This window comes from Podarcis raffonei, chromosome 11, assembly GCF_027172205.1.
Source record: "Podarcis raffonei isolate rPodRaf1 chromosome 11, rPodRaf1.pri, whole genome shotgun sequence".
Lineage (NCBI taxonomy): Eukaryota > Metazoa > Chordata > Lepidosauria > Squamata > Lacertidae > Podarcis > Podarcis raffonei.
In genome coordinates, this window is record NC_070612.1 from 7,428,203 (window position 1) to 7,449,778 (window position 21,576).

At 40.9% G+C, this 21,576-nt stretch overlaps 1 protein-coding gene across 1 annotated transcript; it reads right to left on the reverse strand.

The window, feature by feature from the left end:
- Window positions 1-5,150: 5,150 nt before the first annotated feature.
- On the reverse strand, window positions 5,151-20,897 carry SYT4 (synaptotagmin 4). Its single transcript, XM_053409283.1, has 4 exons — window positions 20,532-20,897; window positions 16,444-17,258; window positions 11,694-11,814; window positions 5,151-10,131 (listed from the first exon to the last, which is right to left on the reverse strand). Exons 1-4 carry the CDS (start codon window positions 20,563-20,565, stop codon window positions 9,824-9,826), a joined length of 1,278 nt encoding a protein of 425 aa, XP_053265258.1. The 5' UTR covers window positions 20,566-20,897; the 3' UTR covers window positions 5,151-9,823.
- Between the last annotated feature and the right edge of the window lie 679 nt (window positions 20,898-21,576).

Below are 21,576 nucleotides of genomic sequence, written 5' to 3' on the forward strand. Positions count from 1 at the left end.
TGTGTCCTTTTATTTAAAATGCATCTCTGGGTTATTTGTGGGGCCTGCCTGGTGTTTTCACATGAGTAGAATGTGTCCTTTTATTTAAAATGCATCTCTGGGTTATTTGTGGTACCTTCCTGGTGTTTTTACGTGAGTAAAATGTGTGCTTTTATTTAAAATGCATCTCTGGGTTATTTGTGGGACATTGGAATTTGTTCATTTCCGCTCCCAAAATATAGTCTGGCCCCCCACAAGGTCTGAGGGATGGTGGACTGGCCCCCTGCTGAAAAAGTTTGCTGACCCTGATCTAGTCCAAACCCCCTGCAATATGTAGCTGTCCCATTCAGGGATCGATCCTGCAACCTTGGTGTTATCAGCACCATGCTCTAGCCAACTGCGCAACTCTAGCCAATCAACTATGCAGTGATTTTAGGAATATATAGTTCCCCTATCCAAAACTCTGGACAGCCACCAACAATCAATGTAGAAAGTACTATGCTAAATGCACTCAGGGCCTTTACTCATAGAGTAAGGCTGTTTGCTAAGTCTTCTGTGCTCAGATTTGCTTCAGGCTTCATCATGACTAGAGTGGTTAAATACGTAGATGAATGGAGGAATTTGTGTCACCATAGTGAAGCATGAATGAAGAAGGGGCAAAGCTCAGTGGGAGAGCATCTGCTTTGCATGAATAAGATTTCAACCCCCAACACCTCTACACAGGGATGCCATAACCTTGGAGAACTGTTGCCAGTCCATGGCGATAAGGCTGAGCTAGATGGACCAATGGATAAAATGCAGCTTCCTAACTTCTAAGGCTTTTTATTAGGTTGCCCTAATGGATGAGAGCACTATTTGCCCAGGGCGAGGGAGTTCACCCATTACCAGCTTCCACCATTTGGTGGATGCATTTCCTTTTGTTCTATACACTCATACATTTTCCTGGTGTTGGAATTCATGCAGAGAGAGAGAAAGAGAGAGAGAGAGAGAGCACTCTGTGAAAGGCATCATTTTTCAGATGTCTCAATTGCCAAGGAAGCCCACAAATGATGGGTATGAACTGCAAAAGGGTAATATAGCATGAAGATTAAAGGTGAATGTGTTTGTTTTCAGCTCCGATAGCAACTACCAATTCAGATAATGTGTATTTCATTTAAATTTATTGTGAGGAATAAAAAGAGAGCATGGGCGCTGTGCTAGATAATGGGGTTCTTCATGCTTTAAAGCAGTTTGGGCATTTCACTTACCTAAGAGCACAGTGGGGAAGGACACAAAATTAAAACAAATTGACGCAATGGTTTTTTAAATGACTCTCAGTAAATAATTTAGCCTCCCGTTCCCAGGATATCCTTTCAGTCCTAATATTTCAGATTTGAATAGGGAGGTGGGGTGGAGAACATTTTGATACACAGTGGAGTCATACGCTTTAAGTTGGTTTTTGCAGCAAGGGACACATTCAATTAGCTTCTCAGTATAATGAACTTCAAATCAAAAAGTCATGTGGAAGGTATTATGCAACAGTAGAGGGATCACTGCTTAGGGGCAGATCACATGTTTCAAGCTTGATCCCTGGTAGACTCAGTTAAAAGGATTAGGTAGCAGGTCATGGGACGGATCTCTACCGGAAACCCTGGAGAGCCACTGCAGTCACATTACTGTGCTAGACAGAGGAAGAGCCTGAACTGGTACCAGTGCTTGGAATGAACCATAAGTACATCAACTAAAGCAGTGTTTCCCAAATTTGGATCTGCAGCTATTTTTGGGCTACAATTCCCATCACACCTTGCTAGCAAGGCCAGTGGTCAGGGATGATGGAAATTATAATCTGAAAACAGTGGGAGACCCAAGTCTGGGAAACACTGAACTGAAGGTAAGCTAAGTGAATTCTGGGGTAGAACTTTGAATGATTTCTAGTTCATCTTCACATTCATTTCCGTTTTGCCTCCTGCAACAGTAATCAGCCTGAAGTCAGTCTCCCTCTCTCTCTCTCTCTCTCTCTCTCTCTCTCTCTCTCTCTCTCTCTCTCTCTCACACACACACACACACACACACAATGTATATGTATATATGTATGTAAGTCAATTGAACACCTATAAAGAAAGTTATAAAGTAAAATGTGGAAGCAACATTCTAAAGCTTATTAGGCAGGTGTGGAGGTACTGCTGTTTCTAGGGTTGCTTAGGCACTGTTGCTAAGCTGTCAGAAGGAAGGGATGTGAGGCATTCTGTGTATCTTCCCTTCTGAATATATTTCCGTCTCTTCATACAGCTTGCAGCAAGAAAGTGCAGAAACAAAGTAAATTGTGCCTTAGCTCTTTAACAGCTTTTTGAGTGGCACAAATTGAACAGGGTCAACCTTTTCTTGTATGAAAAGACAATTATGAGGAAAATGTGACCTGTTGACATTCTGTTACTCAGGCATCTTAATAGTTTGCGTGGCCTCTGATTTGATTTTGCACATTAATTTTCTGGTGTTCTTTGTTTAAATTTATATTTTTGAAGTTTCATTTATGTTTTAAATTTTGCATTTTGAATATATTTTGAAACCTAGATGTTGAAACGATATGAACATGAATTTTAAATAAATAAATGGTAACTCCAACCCAGACAGCATTGGAGCCAAATTCAGGGGGCCGTGGCTGCTTGGGCACCCACAATATTATAATTGTGGGGGCTGCTTGGGCACCCACAAAGTCAATGAGAAAAGCCAGTAGGTGGCAGTGGTGCTACCTCTGAGAGAGTAGCAGTTCAGCTCCACCCTCTCCAGCCAGGCAGCAAGGCACCCTTTTCTGGGGGGGGGGGGGCTCAGATGACATCACACACACTATGTGCAGGCATGTGCATGTGATGTCTCATGTCCATGTTGCAGCGGTGGGCACCCACAATCCTGAGGGCGAGATGGCACCCCTGCCAGACTACCTTAAGTTTCCTGTTGACATGGAAGGACTGAATGTGTTTCCATTCAAACTGAGACTTTGTCTGGACAATCATAGCCCCAGGTGTTCCTGATTGCATACCTTGAATCAACACTCACTGGCTATTACTTTGAAACAGGGGTAGGATACCTGTTTAAGCCAGGGGGCCTCACTGCCTAGTGGGCAACCATACATGGGGCACATGGTGGATGGAGCAAGAGATCTTACCTTTAGCTTTGCACATTCCAGCCACATGAAAATCAGTGGTTTCAACATGCACATATCTCCATCCAGACAAGTGGGGGACAAGGAAACAGTTTAAGGACACAGTCAAGTCAAGCAAGCACACTTAATTAGGGCACAGAGTAGAGGAGGAGGAGATGTCACCTGGGAAAGGGGCATTTCATGAGATAATTCTCAAGGGCCAGATAGATACCCTGGGCCTTAGACTCCCTACCTCTGCTTTAAAAAGGTAAGTTAATGCCTGTCCTGAAAATGTATTCTTTTACACTTTTATAAGGGCAATCAATTTCTCAGGGAAGTACTGAAAAGTAATCAATAACACTATTGATATTTGTGAAATCCTTTTTTAATGCTTCTTTGGAGTCAATTGTGTTTGCAAAATTCTGCCTAAAATATTTACGGCTCTGGTCTGCATAAATATACATCGTATAATCAGATTGTTTTCTGTGGAGATACTTAATTCTTAAGGCTCTTCATGGCGAGTGTTGGACAGAGAAATCACAATGACTACTCCTATAATGCTGCCTCAGACATATTGCTTATTACTTGGGGACTGCAACATAAGCTGGTGATTTGTGTATGTAACTGTTCATGAATAGAATGCGCCTATGAACCATTTCATTGATTTGTCTGAGATGGGGGCCATTCTCAAGAAACCCCCACACATGTTCAGATAATACATGGAATGAATAGAGTTCCCCACCAACAGCCCCACATGCCGGCCACATCCATTCGGTGACCACATGGAGAAAATTAGTCTGAAAGAACTCTATGTGCCTACAGCTGAACATAGGAATGGGTGAATCTGTCAATTTTGGTTTTTCTCAGTTTCTCACTTTTCTGATCTTAAATTCAGTCCTCCACATTTCCACATAAGTTTCCTGTGTATTTATTTATTTTTAAAAGTTCTTGTGAAAATTCATTGCCATTTTAGTGCATGTTTCTCCTAATGTACATGCCTCTCAAAATTTATCAGATGTTCCAGTTGAGGAGAAACAGCTTTTTTGACTCAAGGTGTGCTCTAAATAATAAATATTTTTTATTATTTGTACCCCACCCATCTGACTAGGTTGCTCAGCCACTCTGGGCAGTTTCTAACAGATATAAGAACATAATAAAACATTAAAAAGCTTCCCTATATAGGACTGCCTTCAGATGTCTTCTAAAAGTCAGATAGTTATTTATCTCCTTGACATCTGATAGGAGGGCATTCTATGATGTCCAGGCTGAATGATGGGGGTGGAGACGCTCCTTCAGGTATTCGGGACCGAAGCCATTTGGGGCTTTAAAGGTCAGCACCAACTCTTTGAATTGTGCTTAGAATTGTACTGGGAGCCAATGTAGATCCTTTAGGACTAGTGTTATATGGCCCCAGAGGCTACTCAGCCTGCCACATTCTGGATTAGTTGCAATTTCCAAATCACCTTCAAGAAAAATGAGGGCAACAACTCTAGTCCTAACTTTGGTTTTCCAGATGAACTTATAAAATAGCTTTTAGTTATTCAGATCACATGTTCAGAGTGGCCTGTTTGAAGGTATGAAGCAACTAATGTTAGCATCACCTTTCTGGCTCTCAACCAGTCCCTTCCAGGGCTTACCATGTTAGGTCTCTGTTTATGTATTCCTTGATGATGCCATGAAGTAAGTAAGACGTCATAGATGTAGACTTATGGCCAAGAAGCTGATCTGTGGAGCAGAGAGCTCCTGGTCTGAATCTCACCTCTTTATATCAACTCACTGAGTGGGCATAGACAAACCATCCCCTCTTGGCCTCAGTTTCCTCCATCTGCAATATGGAGGGCTAAAATATAATAAATGCTTTTTACCTTATAGAGTTCTTATAGTGACTTATTTATCATGCATGTAGGGTGCTTCAGACAAGTTTTTGAGCATTGTTGTGGTGCTTGACAGTAGACAGGGTCTCTTAAAAACTCACACTGAGTTTCACTCTTTAAAATAAAATTAAAAGCAGATTGGCATGCATCTGCAAAAAAATATTTATATTGGGATGGGATGAATGAAAGTAGCAGTTTATTCTTGTCTTACATACATGGCACAACATACAGATCTGGCACAAAAAAGACATACAAATCCTCCAACATCCATGCTTCCTCCCAAAGAACTTCTATTGAATGTACAACATCATTAACAAATTGGTTATTGAGTTACAACAGATCTCCAAACATGAATAACCTCCCATTCAGGGTAATATTTTGCTTCATTGTATTAGTAGTAGAAGTTGTTGTTGTTAGCTACTTAGACAAACATTATTTTACATGTTTAATACAGGACATTATCCTTAACAGATTTCAAGATATTCACATTAAGAACCAAATACTTTATAAAACAGATTTTTCCCCCATTTCTTAAAGGCATGGTCACATGTATTTCAGTCCCATCTGGGTTAACAACTGGACTTTGCAAGACAAACGTTTCTTAAGAGCTAAAAAAGGGGACCCTATATACAATTTGCCCAGTGTAAAAAGAACTGGTCTCCCTACTGGGATAGCTCTTATCCCACCAGTAGGAAAACTACCCCTCAGGCCACTTAAAGCAGATATTAACCACTGGGTGGCAAAATGACAGATTGTCACAACCCTAGGTTTTATTCAGAAACAAAGTAAAGAAGGCATATTAAGAGTTATTTGGCCACTAGGGCTGGTGGCTAAAGCCTATCATCAAACAAGATAACTAGGTCTATTGTGTTAGCTAGGGCTTAGAACACATATTTTCAAACTTTCTAGCTCCAATAAGTTTTTTCTGCATTACCTATTGCATGCTGCAACACTTTCTGGGAAACCCTCTAAGTCTCATACCCAGTTTGCATGAGTTGCTGCGCAGACCTCTAGATCTAACCATAGCTACACAAGAAGTTTGAATGTTTCCCCGTGCAGTGCTTTCGAGACAACATTAGCCATATTCAGAGCAGACCCACTGAAATTAATGGACCCCAGTTAGTAATGTACATCCATTCCAATGGGTCTACTCTGAGCACGACTAGTGTTGGATATAACCCATTGTAAGAGAAGACCATTGATGGTAGAGAACTTTAAGGAAGGTTTCTCCTCCAATGCAAGACTTATCACTGGGAAACTTAGATGAACCTACAAGGAACCCAGCATTCCATCTGAAAACCACTAGGCTAGCCAAGTATTATTCAAATATTATCTTAAATCAGTCCCAATGAAATGTCAAGCTCATAGACCTTTCAACATGTGGCCTTGATGGCAACATTCTGTCCAACATGAATGTAGAATACCTAGCTTTTGATTAAGATTTGATCACATGCTCTTTCCCTCCTAAATTCTTAGTACATCTGCTGTCCAAGTGAACATTACTTGCCTATTTTGACTATTCAGATCACTGGACTGATCATGGATTAACAAACATCTTTCCTCTAAAGCTCATCAAGGCCTTCTGGGGTATCTCTGTTGACTTCATAGAGCTTTAGAAGTGATTCATAATTTCACTGGGACTACCTTGGAGTAAACATTCTGAGGATTTCAAGCCTGGACTGATTTTGGCCTACAAATAGCCTGAACAAAACAAAATAGATTTGAAATTTTTATACACACAAGTTGCATTACTATTATTCTTTGTACATAGAGCATTTTCATAAAAAGCATGTTGTGAAAATGCCTTAGACCTTATATAAACACCATTATATCAAACACATCATTCAAAAACCTGGATAAATTACCAACACAAAAACCTGAAAGACCCCAAATGGAATTCTTTCAGTAATATTTGTTGCATATTTCACATTCCAGTCTCATCCTGTTCTGGCCAAATTATGGCTCTGGTTAAAAAAGAAGAAGAAAAAAGCAACCACACAAACCTCTAGCAGTGTCAGCTAGAAGAAACCCAATTCCACTGTTAATCCACCATGGGTCTCATCCTTCTCCCCTTTCCTATGCTTTTAGGAATGATGGTTCTGATCCACAATTCAGTAATACCAAAGTACTTGGATTTCAGTCAGTTAAGTCCCACTAAGGTCAATGAGAGTGCTACACTTATATAAAACATTTGCATCAAGTCACATGAAAGGCTACCTGTCCTTGTACAGACCTGTAAGATCACTTAGATCATTGGCACTTTACAGAATATCACAGGACAGTGACCTCAAAAGAGGCATTTTCTGTCACCACCCTTGCACTCTGGAAAGCCCTACTGTCTATTATCCAGCAGTTGCTTCAGATATCTTATAAAGACATGTCTTTTTGCCTTGACTTTTCCCAACCTATAATATTGGACCCTTTGGTTATTACTGGGGGTTGTACTGAGTGTTAGTCATAGTTAGTTAGATAAACAATCCATCATTAGGCCCATCCAGTGATAGGCATGATTATCTTTGGTCCATTAATTCCAAATGTTCTACTCCTGGGTATAACTCAGACATAGGGTTAGGACTAGGATTGGCTTGAAACTCCCAAAGACCTCAGTATTTATGAACAGTGGATCAAAATACACACATCTGAAACAGATCACTAGATCTAGTTTAGAAACATGCTGCTTCAGTACACTACAGAGGTATGATAAAGTAGCTTTGCAACATGTTGTCCTTTCCAACACTTTAACAATTGTCACAATCCTGTTCTCCAAACAAAGCATTGGGGCACAATTACAGCAAGGGAATGAACCTGTAACCCTTTCAACAAAGTAAGACTCTCATCCTTAACTTTCCACATAACCTTTGCCTCCACTGCAGCCCATTGAGAATGATTTCCGTAGAGACACATGCCTGGAAAATGCTATATCAGGCTGGATTATCCGCATTGTGCTTGCAGGAAGGATCCCATAATAAGGATATTAGATCCTTGATGATTCCTGCTTGCAGGATCAACCTAGGAACATCCAAAGCAATGAGTATGTATCACTGTGTTCTTCACATACATTTCTCAATGGGACTTTATAAAAAAAAAACTCACACAAAGGCAAATATGATTCTGGAGAATCTCCTTCAGTAGCATCCAAACCCACCCCACCCCACTGCAGAACCATAATATCTACAGAAAGGATACTCCTGTATCTCAAGTATCTACCCAAAGAGGACAGGATAAGAAACTCTACTACTACAATTGTGCTAATCTGACAGATTTAAAAAAATGGTTTCTAGTGTAAACACATGAATAAGTTTCACAGGATTTCAATGGGGGGGTGTGCCTTTGTTTCCTTTGTGAGGGGCCAGCACAATTTGCAATCGACCAAGTAGAATGTAACCTGCAAACTATGTAAACCAGCCCACTAGGGGCTCAGCAATGCTGCTTTTAATAGTGACCTGAGAATGCATTTTTTCCCTGGCAGGTCCTCAAGCAAGTAGTTAGCAGGATACTTCACATACCTGGGTTTGGCTTGGCAGGTCACAAGTTGGGCTGGTCTGGTCTTAAATTACACTTCATCCTCCTAATCTGGGAAAAAATCCTGATCCTATTATCACATGCATACCATCATGTTATGATCCTAATATTACCCACCCACCCTCCAGAGTTCTACCCAGTTGCCCAGTGGCATGAATGACAGCTAATTAAGTGAGTTCTATGGTCAAACAGCTCATTTACACATTAGTCAGCATGAGGTATAAAGCTTGCTCCAGAGCCTGATTCTGCTAAAACCCACTTTTAAATCTTTACCCACTTAGAATGGATTATTATTTTTTTGCAGGATCAGTGCTTTGTACTTATCTCCTCTCTTTTTAAATTTTTTATAGGATTTTCAATTTTATTTTTAGAATAATCAAACAGAAACATATAAGGGATAAGTTTCAGTTCAAACAGTAATTGTTTCAAAATACACCAGGTGAAAGATATAACACTCTACAGTATTTTCAATTGGTTATAAATTTTCAATGTTGTTGGGGTTTTTTTGGCCAAAAACTTAAAGAAATCCCACCACAGGCTATACTTGAAGCACAAATCCTAACCATACTGTAAAATTTACACTCTCCTACATCAGTGTCTAAGCCCTTTATTAAACAAAGTGAGTTATTTTGGGGATACTTACAGAGTATTTGAATGTAAGCTAATGGAACCAACCTCTCTCTTTCTCTCTTTGAAATCTAAACTATATCTCACGGGTTAATTAACAAAGTGGACCATAGCTATGCAGTGTGGCTTGACAAAAATCTCTTTAGTTTTTGGATTGCTCAAAGTATAAATACTCAACCTTATGAAAAGTGGTTGAGTTTCCATAAAATAATTTTTGTGACACATTACAATGCTGAAGGGATTGCCCTCCCCATACACTCCATTTCTCCAGATTTTTATTTTAAACTTTTACAAAATGCAGGTGCTTCTAGACTTAGCAACACATATTAATGAGATTATCTTCATCTGGGTGACAGCAGTAATCTAGGGTTCCTGGTACTTTAATAATAAAAAACAAGACTTCTTAATTGTGTTTACAGCATTTTGTGTCTCTATAGCTGTGTAAACTCCAGTAGAATATGAACCTCTGATGATATTATGTCACTTTCTGTATAGCTTGCAAAAGAAAAGAGAGAGAGCCTGAACTGAATGAGAAAAGTTAGTTACCTTCTGTTTTGATAATTCATTTCAGTCCTAATTACAATAACAAAAAAATGTCCTTTTAAAAAATGTCACAAGCCTGTGATTATACATTGCAAAGAAAGAAAACTGATCCTTGCCTATGGAATTTTTGTTTAAAAGTTCCAACCTCTTGTTTCCGCTGTTAGCCATCACACAACATGTGCCATTTGGCAATTTGTCTCCTAGGATATTCACAGATTTCCTTCCAGTGTTCTCCTGCGGTTCCTTCTGCCGAAGCCCCCAAGGTTAACCGGCCAATGATTTCATTCCGGGATCCCCTATCTGAATCCAAAACCAAGAATTCGATGCTGATCTCTTCGAGACCCTCGCAAGGAATATCAAAGACAAAAAGTTCATTGAACACTGCATTGGGGGTGCACTTCTTGACGTGGGTTTTCTTTTTGGAGATCCTTTTCTTGGCGTGATATAGGTTCACTTTCACATAGGGGTCTGCAAAAGACAAGCAAAATCCAACCAATACCACACTGCTGAAGAACCAAGTCCAATAGTCCAGACTTCCTTGTCTTCCCCTGCACTAAGGTTCTCACCATGCTTTCATCTCTACCAGTTATTCCTGTGCAGGAGAATCTGGCTACAACTGATTGGCAAGATTAGCTTTGTCCACTGGGGAAAAGCTCCAATTAATAATAATAATAATAATAATAATAATAATAATAATAATAATGTGCCAGCTCATGCTTGCATGCTACCTGACCACCAGTTGCTGCATTTACCAGTAAGGGACAAGGTGGGGAGAAGCTTGGCACAACTGGAGGTACAACAGCATAATCTGGCGCTCTCACTAATGCACCCCATTGCAATCACCATTAAGTCACATTTTCCTTGTTCTTCTGTCCCCCAGTAGACACAACAATGTGCTGGTCTCTGCTCCAGGGACCATATGCCCTCCCTTCAGATGCCCTCCAGATGCGCTGGTCTCTTCTCTAGTTGCCCCATCTTAAATGGATCTTTCAGCATGTCACATTTTCTTCATGATCCCTTTCACTCTCTTTCACTTTCATTGCAGGAGGTTGGACTCAGGTGACCATCAGGGTACCTTCCAAATCATAGAATCAATTCTATGAATCTCGGTTATTTGAGGGATGGGCAGAACCACCCAGCTCCACTCCAGTTACCTCTGCCCCCACACCTGTAAAGCAGACTTATGACATACATTTTGGGAGATAGCTTATATTTGTTAAAATATAACTAATTCACGGAACATCCAAATAACCAAAAATTCAGAAAATATGAGCAGGTGAGAATTCCATCTAACTGGTAGGGAAACCTCCCTCTAGACCACTGAATAGATGACACAGCTGCAGTCTGTGGCTTCTCATAAAGGAAGGGTGAGAAAGGACTCCCTCATTGCTAGATGAGTCATGGGTAGAAGCACGCCCAGGCTCTACTGCCCAGAGTTCACCCAAAATGTCAAAGACAGATCTAAAGGGTACCCCATTAAATCCCCCCCAGGCATAAAGCACTGGCAGATCCCTAAAGGGTGCCATTGACCCAATAATCCCATCGTATGTCTACAATTATTCTTCCCAACTTCCTTACCTGCCTTGACTCCATGCTCAATGAGAAACAAATCCCAGCTGCTCCCCAAATTGTCAATCAAGTTACCCAACAGTGTGCAGCAGGCTTCCTCAACCTTGGCCCTCCAGATGTTTTTGGTCTACAACTCCCATGATCCCTAACTAGCAGAACCAGTGGTCAAGGATGATGGGAATGGTAGTCTCAAAACATCTGGAGGGCCGAGGTTGAGGAAACCTGGTGTGGAGCAAACCAAAAATGAGGTCCCTAAAGGTCAATGAAAGAACTGCCACCCAAAATATTCCTACTCAGCTCCTTGAACAGGTGACTAGCCAGGGCCCACACTGAATAGAGCGAAGGAGGGAGGGCATAGCACCTACTCCTTTGCTACTTCTTGGTCGAAGCTCTTAAGTCTATGACAGTGTTAATTATAAATCCAAATATATGCATGTAATAATGCAGCATTTTGAAATTACCTGATAATCCAGAAACATCAGCTTTGGGTAAGTGTCTGGCCTTTAAAACAACCACCGTGAGAGTATTTGTTGTAGACTGGTAACAGAGAGAAATCAGCAGCTCGCCACGTCCGGAGGACTTCTAGAGAATTAGAAAGATAGCTCATATGTAGCAGACATCAAAGAATAATAGAATTGTTGAGTTAGGAGGGACCCTAAGGGTCATGTAGACCAAACCCCTGCAATTCAGGAATCACAGCTAAAGAATCCCTGACAGATGTCTATCCAACCTTTTCTTAAAAACCTCCAATAAAGGAGAGTCCACCGCTTTCAGAGGTAGTCTGTTCCACTGTCAAACAGCTCTTACCATCAGAAAGTTCTTCCTAATGCTTAGTTGGAATCACTTTTCTTGTAATTTGAATCCATTGGTGTGGGTTTTACCCTCTGCAGCAGCAGAAAACAAGCTTTCTCCATCTTCCATGTGACAGCCCTTCAGATATTTGAAGATGGCTATCCGTCTGGGATTACCCTACCCTCACCCTACCCCCCCCCCCCAAAAAAAAAGATGTATATGCAGATCTGCTACTAGATGGGCAACTCAGTTCTATGACTATATATATTTGTGGTTTTAAAGCATATTGAATCCTTGGCCAGCCAGTCTATTGAAATGTCACAAATAGCATCTGACAAATTAGTGTTTTGATGGACTTATGAGAATGTAAGGTACAAATCAGATCTCTATCCTCCCCCCGCTACAAAACCAATATAGTCCCCTTGATAGAGGAAAATATTTAAGTATGAAAATAGAAAACATGGAAGCTTCAACACCCCAGGTCACACACTGGGGCTTGTTGCATTAAAAACCATAAAAGCTGCAGATGGGAATATTGCTTGGTACACACAGAAGCAATTTGATTTGACGCTTGATCTTTTGAAAGCAATTACTAAAAGTCAATACACAGGCAGGTTCTCAGGAAGGGCTATGGGTTGCCCAGGCTTTGAGACATCTATTAGGTTTGGAATTTTTTCTAAAAAATAAATGGGCTTCCACTTATGTTGAAGTGACTTCCAAATCAATTTGCAAACACACAGTAAAGACAGTGACTTGGAAGCAAGCCCCCTTGATTTTTATGTGGCTTACATCAAAGTAAAATGCTCAGGAATGGTGCCAGAACAACTAATATTCAAAACACCAATGCCTTTATCCTAAAACATGCTTACCCTGATTGGCCAGGTGAGGTGTAATGAACTACTCGTAACTTCAACTAAATTGTTTGAGGACTCAGATTTTGGTCGTGCAAGTACAATGAGTTAATTCAGTAGCTGACAACCTGTGTCCAGAGAGCTGGAGATGCCCAATGGACTAATTACACATAGGTGGGTGTGACCAGAAGGTGGAAAAAAGCAGTGGTGGGTGGAACCAGGAAAAAGCAAAATCAGTAGAGAAGTGGAAGGAGAAGGAGGGAATTTAGATGTGCAGTAGATATGGATAAATCCAAAGTGAGTTGCTTCTGAGGAATTCTGAACTTGTCTGATATCTATCTGAGGGACCCCGAACCAAGAGAAGACAATACAAAGCTCCTCGTGGTGTCTTTATGACTCAGAATCACAAAAAAAAAAAAAGAACTGCAGAAAACTTGTCTGCTAAAAGCAAAACTAATGTCTCTAAGTTTGCCATATAAGGAAAGTGACAGGTTGGGAGTGAGAGTGAGGAATCACAAAGGCAAATGTGAAGGTAGAGTGGAAAGAGCTTTACTGTCATTGACAGATAATCAGAGATAAATATTTTACCTGAAAAGTGAATCCCAATTATTTTTTTTAAAAGCCTAGCACAAATTCCCTTTGACCTACTTGTCTGAAATTTGGCAGATTTCTTACCAATGGAACATCTCTCATATCTGCTATTTTCAGACCAATTGCCCAGAAAACGTCACAGGAGATTAAGTGATATTGTTATCCCCCCAAAAAATTGTAAAGGCTGGAACATAAATCTCTGCAGATATCCTTTTGCATATCCTATGCCTGCAAAATCCATCATTTTCTGCCAAATGGAAAATGGAAAACTTTATACCTTTTCTTAAAAAACAAAACAAAAACAAACTTTAAAACTTTAAAGAAAATGAAATAAAAGCCTAGACCTATCTGCCTGTTATTTGGAAGGCTTTATCCACTCTGGAGAGGCTATTATGCCTGAAAATTTCATTCGCTTCTGTCAACAGGGAAAATACATATAGCTTGTCTTCCCAGTATTCCCAATAGTAATTTCCAAGAGGCAATGGTGATTAAACCCAATTTTCCTAAAGCAGGCTCAAACTTTGATGCTGTGCTGAATTGGGCAGCCTCCAAAATACTTCAAGTGGCCTATTTTCTGAAGTGCAGGATTAGGGACCAAACTGAATCTTGTGGTTGGTACATACCCCTGGGAAAAGAAATCTATCTGTAAACTATCAACTCAACCCCCCTGGCAAGAGTGATCTGTCACTCCCATAATAATCTACTAGGTGGAGTGGGAGGGGGGAAAGGAAGTGACACAAAGAGGGAGAACAGGGTTAACTGCATATGGATCATAGCCATGGAGATGCAGGCTAATACTCATAGCCATAGAAATCAATGGAGAATTTTTATTTTTATTTTGCCACTGACTTTATTGCAATGTTGATTGCACTGTTAGAGCCCACCACTTGGTTAAGCACTTGGATTAAACTGATCTTCCTGCACTGATGAAGTTGATGTAACCATATTGGTCTTTGTTCAAGGACTTCAGATTCAAACAGAACAACTTCTGCCAAGATATAGAGTTTGCATTTGGTTGCAACTCATGAACCTATTGATCCAACAAACTTTAGGTTATATGTTGTTTGGGGTCAGATTTGCTGGCTGCCACTGTAGCCAGCACGTGTTAATGGGCCATCATGAGTTAATCATTGTCAATAGCACTTTTATATCACCCAATAGGAGCTCAAACCCACTCCTTTTCCACTGAGGGGATTTATTTGTTTGTTTATTTTCCTGGGAGACAAGTGTTGAGTAAGTGTTAAAAGTAACATTGCCTGAACCAGACCCGAGTTCCACTTTTGTTGTGAGATACCTAAGGTAAGGTATCCTGCTAAGATTTGCACTTTCCCCTGGATTCAAAGTAATCCAAGCTAAGTCTACACTGGTAGGAGAATGAAGAATCTCAAGGGGATAAGTTCTATTGCAGAATGCAGGTGAGATTGCCATTTTCAAATGCCACAATCTTTAAGAATGTTCAGGGAGGGAGGGAAAGGGAGATTACAATGGATTTTCCAGCTGAAGCATGAAGTGGCCCAGACCACTTGACTAGGACTGGCTAATCTTGGTTAGGACTGGCTAATCTGACATTGCTGGACTCTAATAAGTTCCTGCTAGCATGGCCAATAATAAGGGGTGGTGGAAGCTGGAGTCTGATAACATCCGGAAGGTCACATGGTGACCACATCTACTCTATAATCTAGAGCACTTCATTTCCACCTCATCCAAGAACTTCAACAGAACTACTTGTGACTGTCGGAAAGAGCAGTTAGTGTTCCAATACTACTTTCAGTTATGCACAGGTAGGACCTGCCAACAAAATGCTGTACTGTGTATGGATCTGCACTCAGATAATTAAATCCACTACCAGTATATATTGGATGCAGAAATCCCACTGGTAACAATTACGTGCTGCAGGATCACACACTGAGTTGCTGCTTAAAACCCACAGAAAACAGCGGGAATCTTCTAGTTCATCACAATGGGTTTCCAAGTCACGGGTACTCTTGCTCACAAAGCTGAAAGGTTGACACAGTGTTGTCTATCCCCCTGAAACCTCTCATCGCATGGAAACTCAGTGAGCCCATAACATTATTTTAACCTGGAGGATTTACAAATGTAGGTCATGGAATGTAGACCTAAGATGGAAGGAGAAGGGCTTAAGAGTTTAATTTACATCTGTTTGGAACCCTACAGAGGAACAAGTAAAAGCAGGAGGGATCATTTTGAGTGGAGAAAAATGGCACAATCCAATGGGTTAAAATCTCCCAGCTTCTATCTGTCTGTTCCTAATCAGCCCCCCCAAGTGGTTTTTTATTTATTTCATTTTTAAGACTGTTGAGTGTAACAATACACTAGATTACTTCGTAGCCCACAGATTATGCCTCCAGCGTGATGGTATATCACAGATATGGGGAACCTGTGGCTCTCCAGATATTGATGGACTACAACTCTCATCATCCCTAACCACAGGCCATTGTGGCTGCAGGGGTTGATGGGGGTTGGAATGCAACAACATTGGAGGGGGCACATGTTTCTCAGCCATGGTATATAGGTAAGTCACTTTTAGATACTTTGGTGTAAAAAAGTGACAAATAAATATAATAAATAATCAAATACATGAATGACAGACATTTGTTTTATCGCCTTATCCCATATATGCTCACTCTACTGCTTCAATCTGTAGAACTGGCTCTGCATAATATCTGTTCTGCACTTGACTGATGAAGTCCCTTCCCTCTGAGGGTTTATCAATACACAAACTGGGCCATCATACCTAAATATTTGAAGAACCCTTGTTGAGATAAATGAAATGGGGATATAGGCAGACATCCTTTCACATTGTTGAGATTCTCTAGTTTATTTTATATATTCAAGATGCATGTAGGCTGTTGTCAGGGTGCTATACTTAGATTCTGCCTTTAGAAAAACTGTTAAGTGCTGAGATAGGGCAGGTGAAATAAGTTAATAATACAAAATATGACTCAAGATCAATTACCCTAACATTCTTTTTGATGATCTCCTTGTTCATCAGCATCCTTCCTTCAGACAACTCAATCCCGGACAGAGGAAAGAGAACTTCTCCAATGATGTCATCTCGGGAAAATCGGTCAAAACTTAGGATCATAAAGTGAAGGCTCAGATCTTGGACTTGAGTATAAGGGATTCCATAGAAGGTGAAGGTTTCGTCAAAAGCTGGGTCTAATGTTTTTCTCAGTACTCGAGTTTTCACCTTGTGCTTCTTCTCCGGCAGTATCGTCATTTTGATGTATGGATCAGAAGTCATTGACTGTTCATCCATGGCAGGCAAGCCACGTGCTTCCTTGATGTTCACCATGAAAGCCTTCTTCTCAAAGTTATACTCAATGGAGAAGAAGAGAGTCCCTAATTTATCTTGCTTCTCTTCAGAAGATATGGAAGTAACAGACTTCAGGCTATCAGGGGAGACAGAATCTTTTTCCCTCTCAGGAAAGAGCTTTGGAGTGAAGTTCTCGAGATCTGAGGAGTTTGGTATTTTGGGGGTTGTTTTGGGGAAATTGCCGTTCAGATCTCGTTTCTCCAGGTCAAGGTGGAGAGAGGTCTTTGGCATAACCGGTTTGCTCTTGCCTTCTTCCTTGTCCTCTGCCCCAAACTTCTTTTTGCTGTTGAGGTTCTCAGGATAGATGTCGACGCCCTTCAGCACATGAACAAATTTGTAAGGCGGGGTCTTATTTGATTTGGAAGATTTGCGTTGGCAGCAGATCCAAGCAAAGAGGGAGACAGTGAAGACCAGCCCAAAGGCGCTGAAGATTCCAACCACAGTTGGAATTTCATCTGCAAGTCAAAGCACATGGCAACAAATGCATGAACGGCGGACTTCAGAGGTTGAAAGCAGTAGTTAAACTAACTATGCAAAGGTGAGAAAACTGGTGAAGCGGGGAGAATGAACTGCTAGGTATACTTTATAACAATAAAGCCTATTCATGTTGTGCCCCCTGCAGGTATGAACGTGTATCAAAAACTCTGGCTGGGCATGTTTGCTGTTGCATGCAAACCTGAAACAAGCACAGTTCAACAATTGTGATTATAACAACTGGAATGCTTCTGTTCAATTTTGCTGCTGCCCCATATAAAATTTATGAATTCAGTACACATATAAACATCTCTAGCTCCCTCCTACACCCTTCACATTAGTCTAAGTAGATAAAAGAGAATTTGAAATATGTGTTAGTCATAGGCATGACATCCACTTTTATATTACGGATTTCCTTTTGTGTTCAAGAAGCTACATATTTGCATGGCCTCATTGCAGGAAGGGACTGGTGTTTGGCACGAAAATGCAAAACTTAGTGCCTTAGGATATTCTTGCCATCAGCCTGGTGTCAGTTTTCTATGCAACACTGAACATATGCAGCCAGCCATTTCACCTTGTGCTACTTTGTCCATTATACAAGTGCATGTTTAAATCCATTTGTGCACCTGATATTTTGTAAGCATTGGATCTATCTAGTTGCAGAGGCAAAAAGACGTTCAAAGCTACCCAGAGATGAGGGCATCTAAAACAACATTTCAAGGAAGCACATTTTCCAGCCGCGGCAAGTAAATCAATTTCCTGAGAACTTCTTTCCATCACTCGTATGAATCAGCCCACATTCCAAATGGCAATAGGGAAAATAGCATGAAAGCTGCAATGACATCTGGCACATGGATAAAAGAGGAGCATTAGCATTTCATGAGTAAGCAGTGCAGGGCCAAATGAACGCCACTAATTGGAAATCCAATTCTGTCCATAAGTAACATTTCTAAGTGAGTCTAAGTACCACACGCTGGTAGCACCAATCAAGGCTAAGTCCACATTCTCCAAGCGAAATGGGGGACTCATGAAATATTAATGCAATGGCATTGCTTATGCAGGAAGGTAGCAAGAGTGCTGGTGTTCTAACAAATGATCAGCATCCTCTCTGTTTAAGAGAGAGTGAACGAACAGTTCCCTTGAAAGGATAAGTAAATCTCTGCTTGAGATGCAGAATGAGCCTCCCGAACTTGTGTAAGCAGATCCCTGATCTCCAATTTAAACCACAGGGACACACACACACACACACACACACACACACACGACTTGCACACCCAGCCTCGCCTTTAAAATAATGACTTGAATTGTTTTTAGTCGAATCCATGGAGAAATGAAGGGTCCCACATATAAATAAGCTACTGAAGAGTTAGCATCAGCTCTCACTACCTACCTTGCCACTTTTATAGGACTGTTAGCATGGGAGATCTTTTCTCACTCTGGCTGACTGCTTTTGATTAGAGTAGATTTGTAATGAACTTACTACATGCAGGGCATGGAAATGGGTTAGTGTGCAGACAACCTTGCTTTGGGGTAGAGCACTGGTCACTGGGTCAGTTCCACCCGTTACATTTATGTGGACTGGGTCACTTTTTCTTTATTTCTTTTTCTTCATGCAAAATATGGGGCTAGGAGACAAGACACAACCCATCAACAGTGAGGTAATGACAGTTGCATAAGATGCTTTGGGAAAGAGGCCAGGCTGGATCATTAACTCGGCTGAACAGATTTTAATGGCCAATTGACATATTTGCAAATACTCTTTTGAAGCTTGCATGCCGAAGTATTGTCTCCAGCAGCAGGAATGATGGTGCAAGTTACAACCGCAGCCTCTGAGAGGAAGAATGCCACAGTTTTATATTAATTATCCTCATAAAGTCAGTTATCAGGTGAGCAAGCTGTCACAAATGAAATTAGAAACACCCAAGGGGGAGTGATACAAGATGAAATCAAAACTAAATGTGCTGTACAATAGCTGCCAGTGGGCTTACAATCTGCCTTCCTTGCTGTTTTCATATGGCAAAGCAATTGCTTAGGTATTATAGCAGCTATATGGAAATGGTAGACTGGCTTGAAAATGTACTATTTCTGAAAATGAGTAGGACAGATTACAGAAGTGTTAACTGGAAAGGGCAGGATCTAGACGCACGGCACAAACATGAACTGATCCAGTTTGAGTTGGGACCCAAAGAATTCTACTATGCCAAGATGATTTAAAACTCCTATTAACTTCATCTAGAGGCTAGTGGAACTGACATATATGACTTACATTTTACTCTCACAGTCTCGGGTGTACTTTGACTGTAGAGGAGCTGTGATGCTACCCCGGCATATGGCAATGATAGCTATCAGGACAACATGAATAAAAGTAAGGTAAAAAGGTAAAGTGGTCAGGAGCTGAACCACCCTCTAGGGACAATGGAGGGAAACAACTTTATTTATATGAATGTATACAGTTCCCTCTAGGTCTAAAAGATAATGAGCCTACTTATTTAAAGTTTAAGCAGATATATTGGTGCAGAAAAGTGTTGTTTTTTAATTGCCTACTTTGAATATGAAACCAGCGTTTAACTTTAGTTTCTGTGCACACACACACACACACACACAAGATACTTAGTTCTAAGCATTTTTTAAGGGAGGGGTACTTTGCATACACTACCTTAGCAACATCACTAATGACAGGAGACAGACAGTTGCAGAGGAAGAGAGAGAGAGAGAGAGCCTATGGACAGATGAGTGGGTGGGTGGATGGATGACTAATCTATTTGAGTAAATATCTATCTGTTCCTCTCTTGAAAGAAGCAGTTATGGCAATTATCCTGAGAACATGTATAATTTGGATTTGGAATGAAATGCATATAACTGATTCTTCTCTAAAGATAGATCACAACAAACAGTATCTTTCTCCAGACACTCCCCACCCCCACCCCAAAAGACACACCTCACGGTCCATATATTTTACTTGTGCATTTTTGGGAGCCATAGAAAGAGCACAGCGGAAATCTATAAACTGTAGAACTAATAAAAAAGGGGTGTAAAACTTCTGTAAAACCCAAGCATCATATAAAGGATGCTTTTAAGGAGAGGCGACTGACGTCGCTCATATCAGAGCACTGGAACAGCCTTAGCTTTCCAGCGCTGGCTTTCCCCCAGGAACCCGAAATAGTAGTCATATAATTGCCTTTTCCAAAGCACCTGAATGAAATGAAATTAATCAAGCCTTCAAGATCGGGTTTTTTTTTAAAGAAGACGCTTACCAAATTCTTCCCGGCTGGCTGCAATCGGAGCCATGTTGCTTGCTGCGCGCTCTGTCCAAGGTGCTGAAACCGCTCTTTCCTTTTTTTTGCCCCTGTGCTCAGCCGCTCACTGAAGAGGAGGGAGGGAGAAAACGCATATACGCACACACAACCAAGGGAGTCTTGTTTTCCAACGTGATGAAAACACAAGCCTGAAAGATCGGGAAGGTTTTAGAAGGAGGAGGAGGAGGTAGAGAGGAATGGGTGGGGGGAAAGGGGAGGGAGGGTCTAGTACAGTCCTCCTTTCCTGCACACTGATTCGTGAGCCCTTGTCCTGTGGTTCAGATCTTCTGACTAACTGAGCTCTGAGACTGAAGACGTGGTTGAAACCCAAATTGACGCAATCCTGACGCTACAGAACTGAAATCAGTACCTCCCCCCTTCCCCCCCACTCCTGGGAATCCGGCACACATTCATCAATTATTTTAACGGCTCTGCTGCAGGAGATTAGCTCACGTTCTCAGTCGGACACAGACAGCAATGCTAATTTCTAGGGCCAAATCTCCCAATGTCTTATAAGACACAGTCATACTTTTTTTTAAAGTATATATTATTAATGTTTTATCCATGTTTTCTGTGACGGTGCTCTAAATGGAGAAGACGAAAGCCCTGGAGGCGAATGACCCAGATCCGTGCCTTTTCTGTTCTTCTCTCTCTCCCACTCTCTAAGATGAAACGCTTGGTTTGACTGGATTGCCAAACGGTTTTGGTTCTCACTGAAGACTGCAGGACGTGGAACGTTTGTGTTTCTGGAAGTTACTGCAATATCTGTATCATCACCTTCTAACAGACTACATTTTTACTCTGTTGTATCTAGCCCCACCCCCTGCTTTTCTCTCTCACACAAAACCTTTTCATAACAAAATCTTTTTTAAAAAATAAATAAATCAGTTTCCATTCACTACATAGTTGATACACAATATTCTACTTCCCAGACACATATAAAATTCAAACTCTAAATTACCCAGAGTTGCCAAATGGCCTTTATCCTCCATGGGAGTAGCCA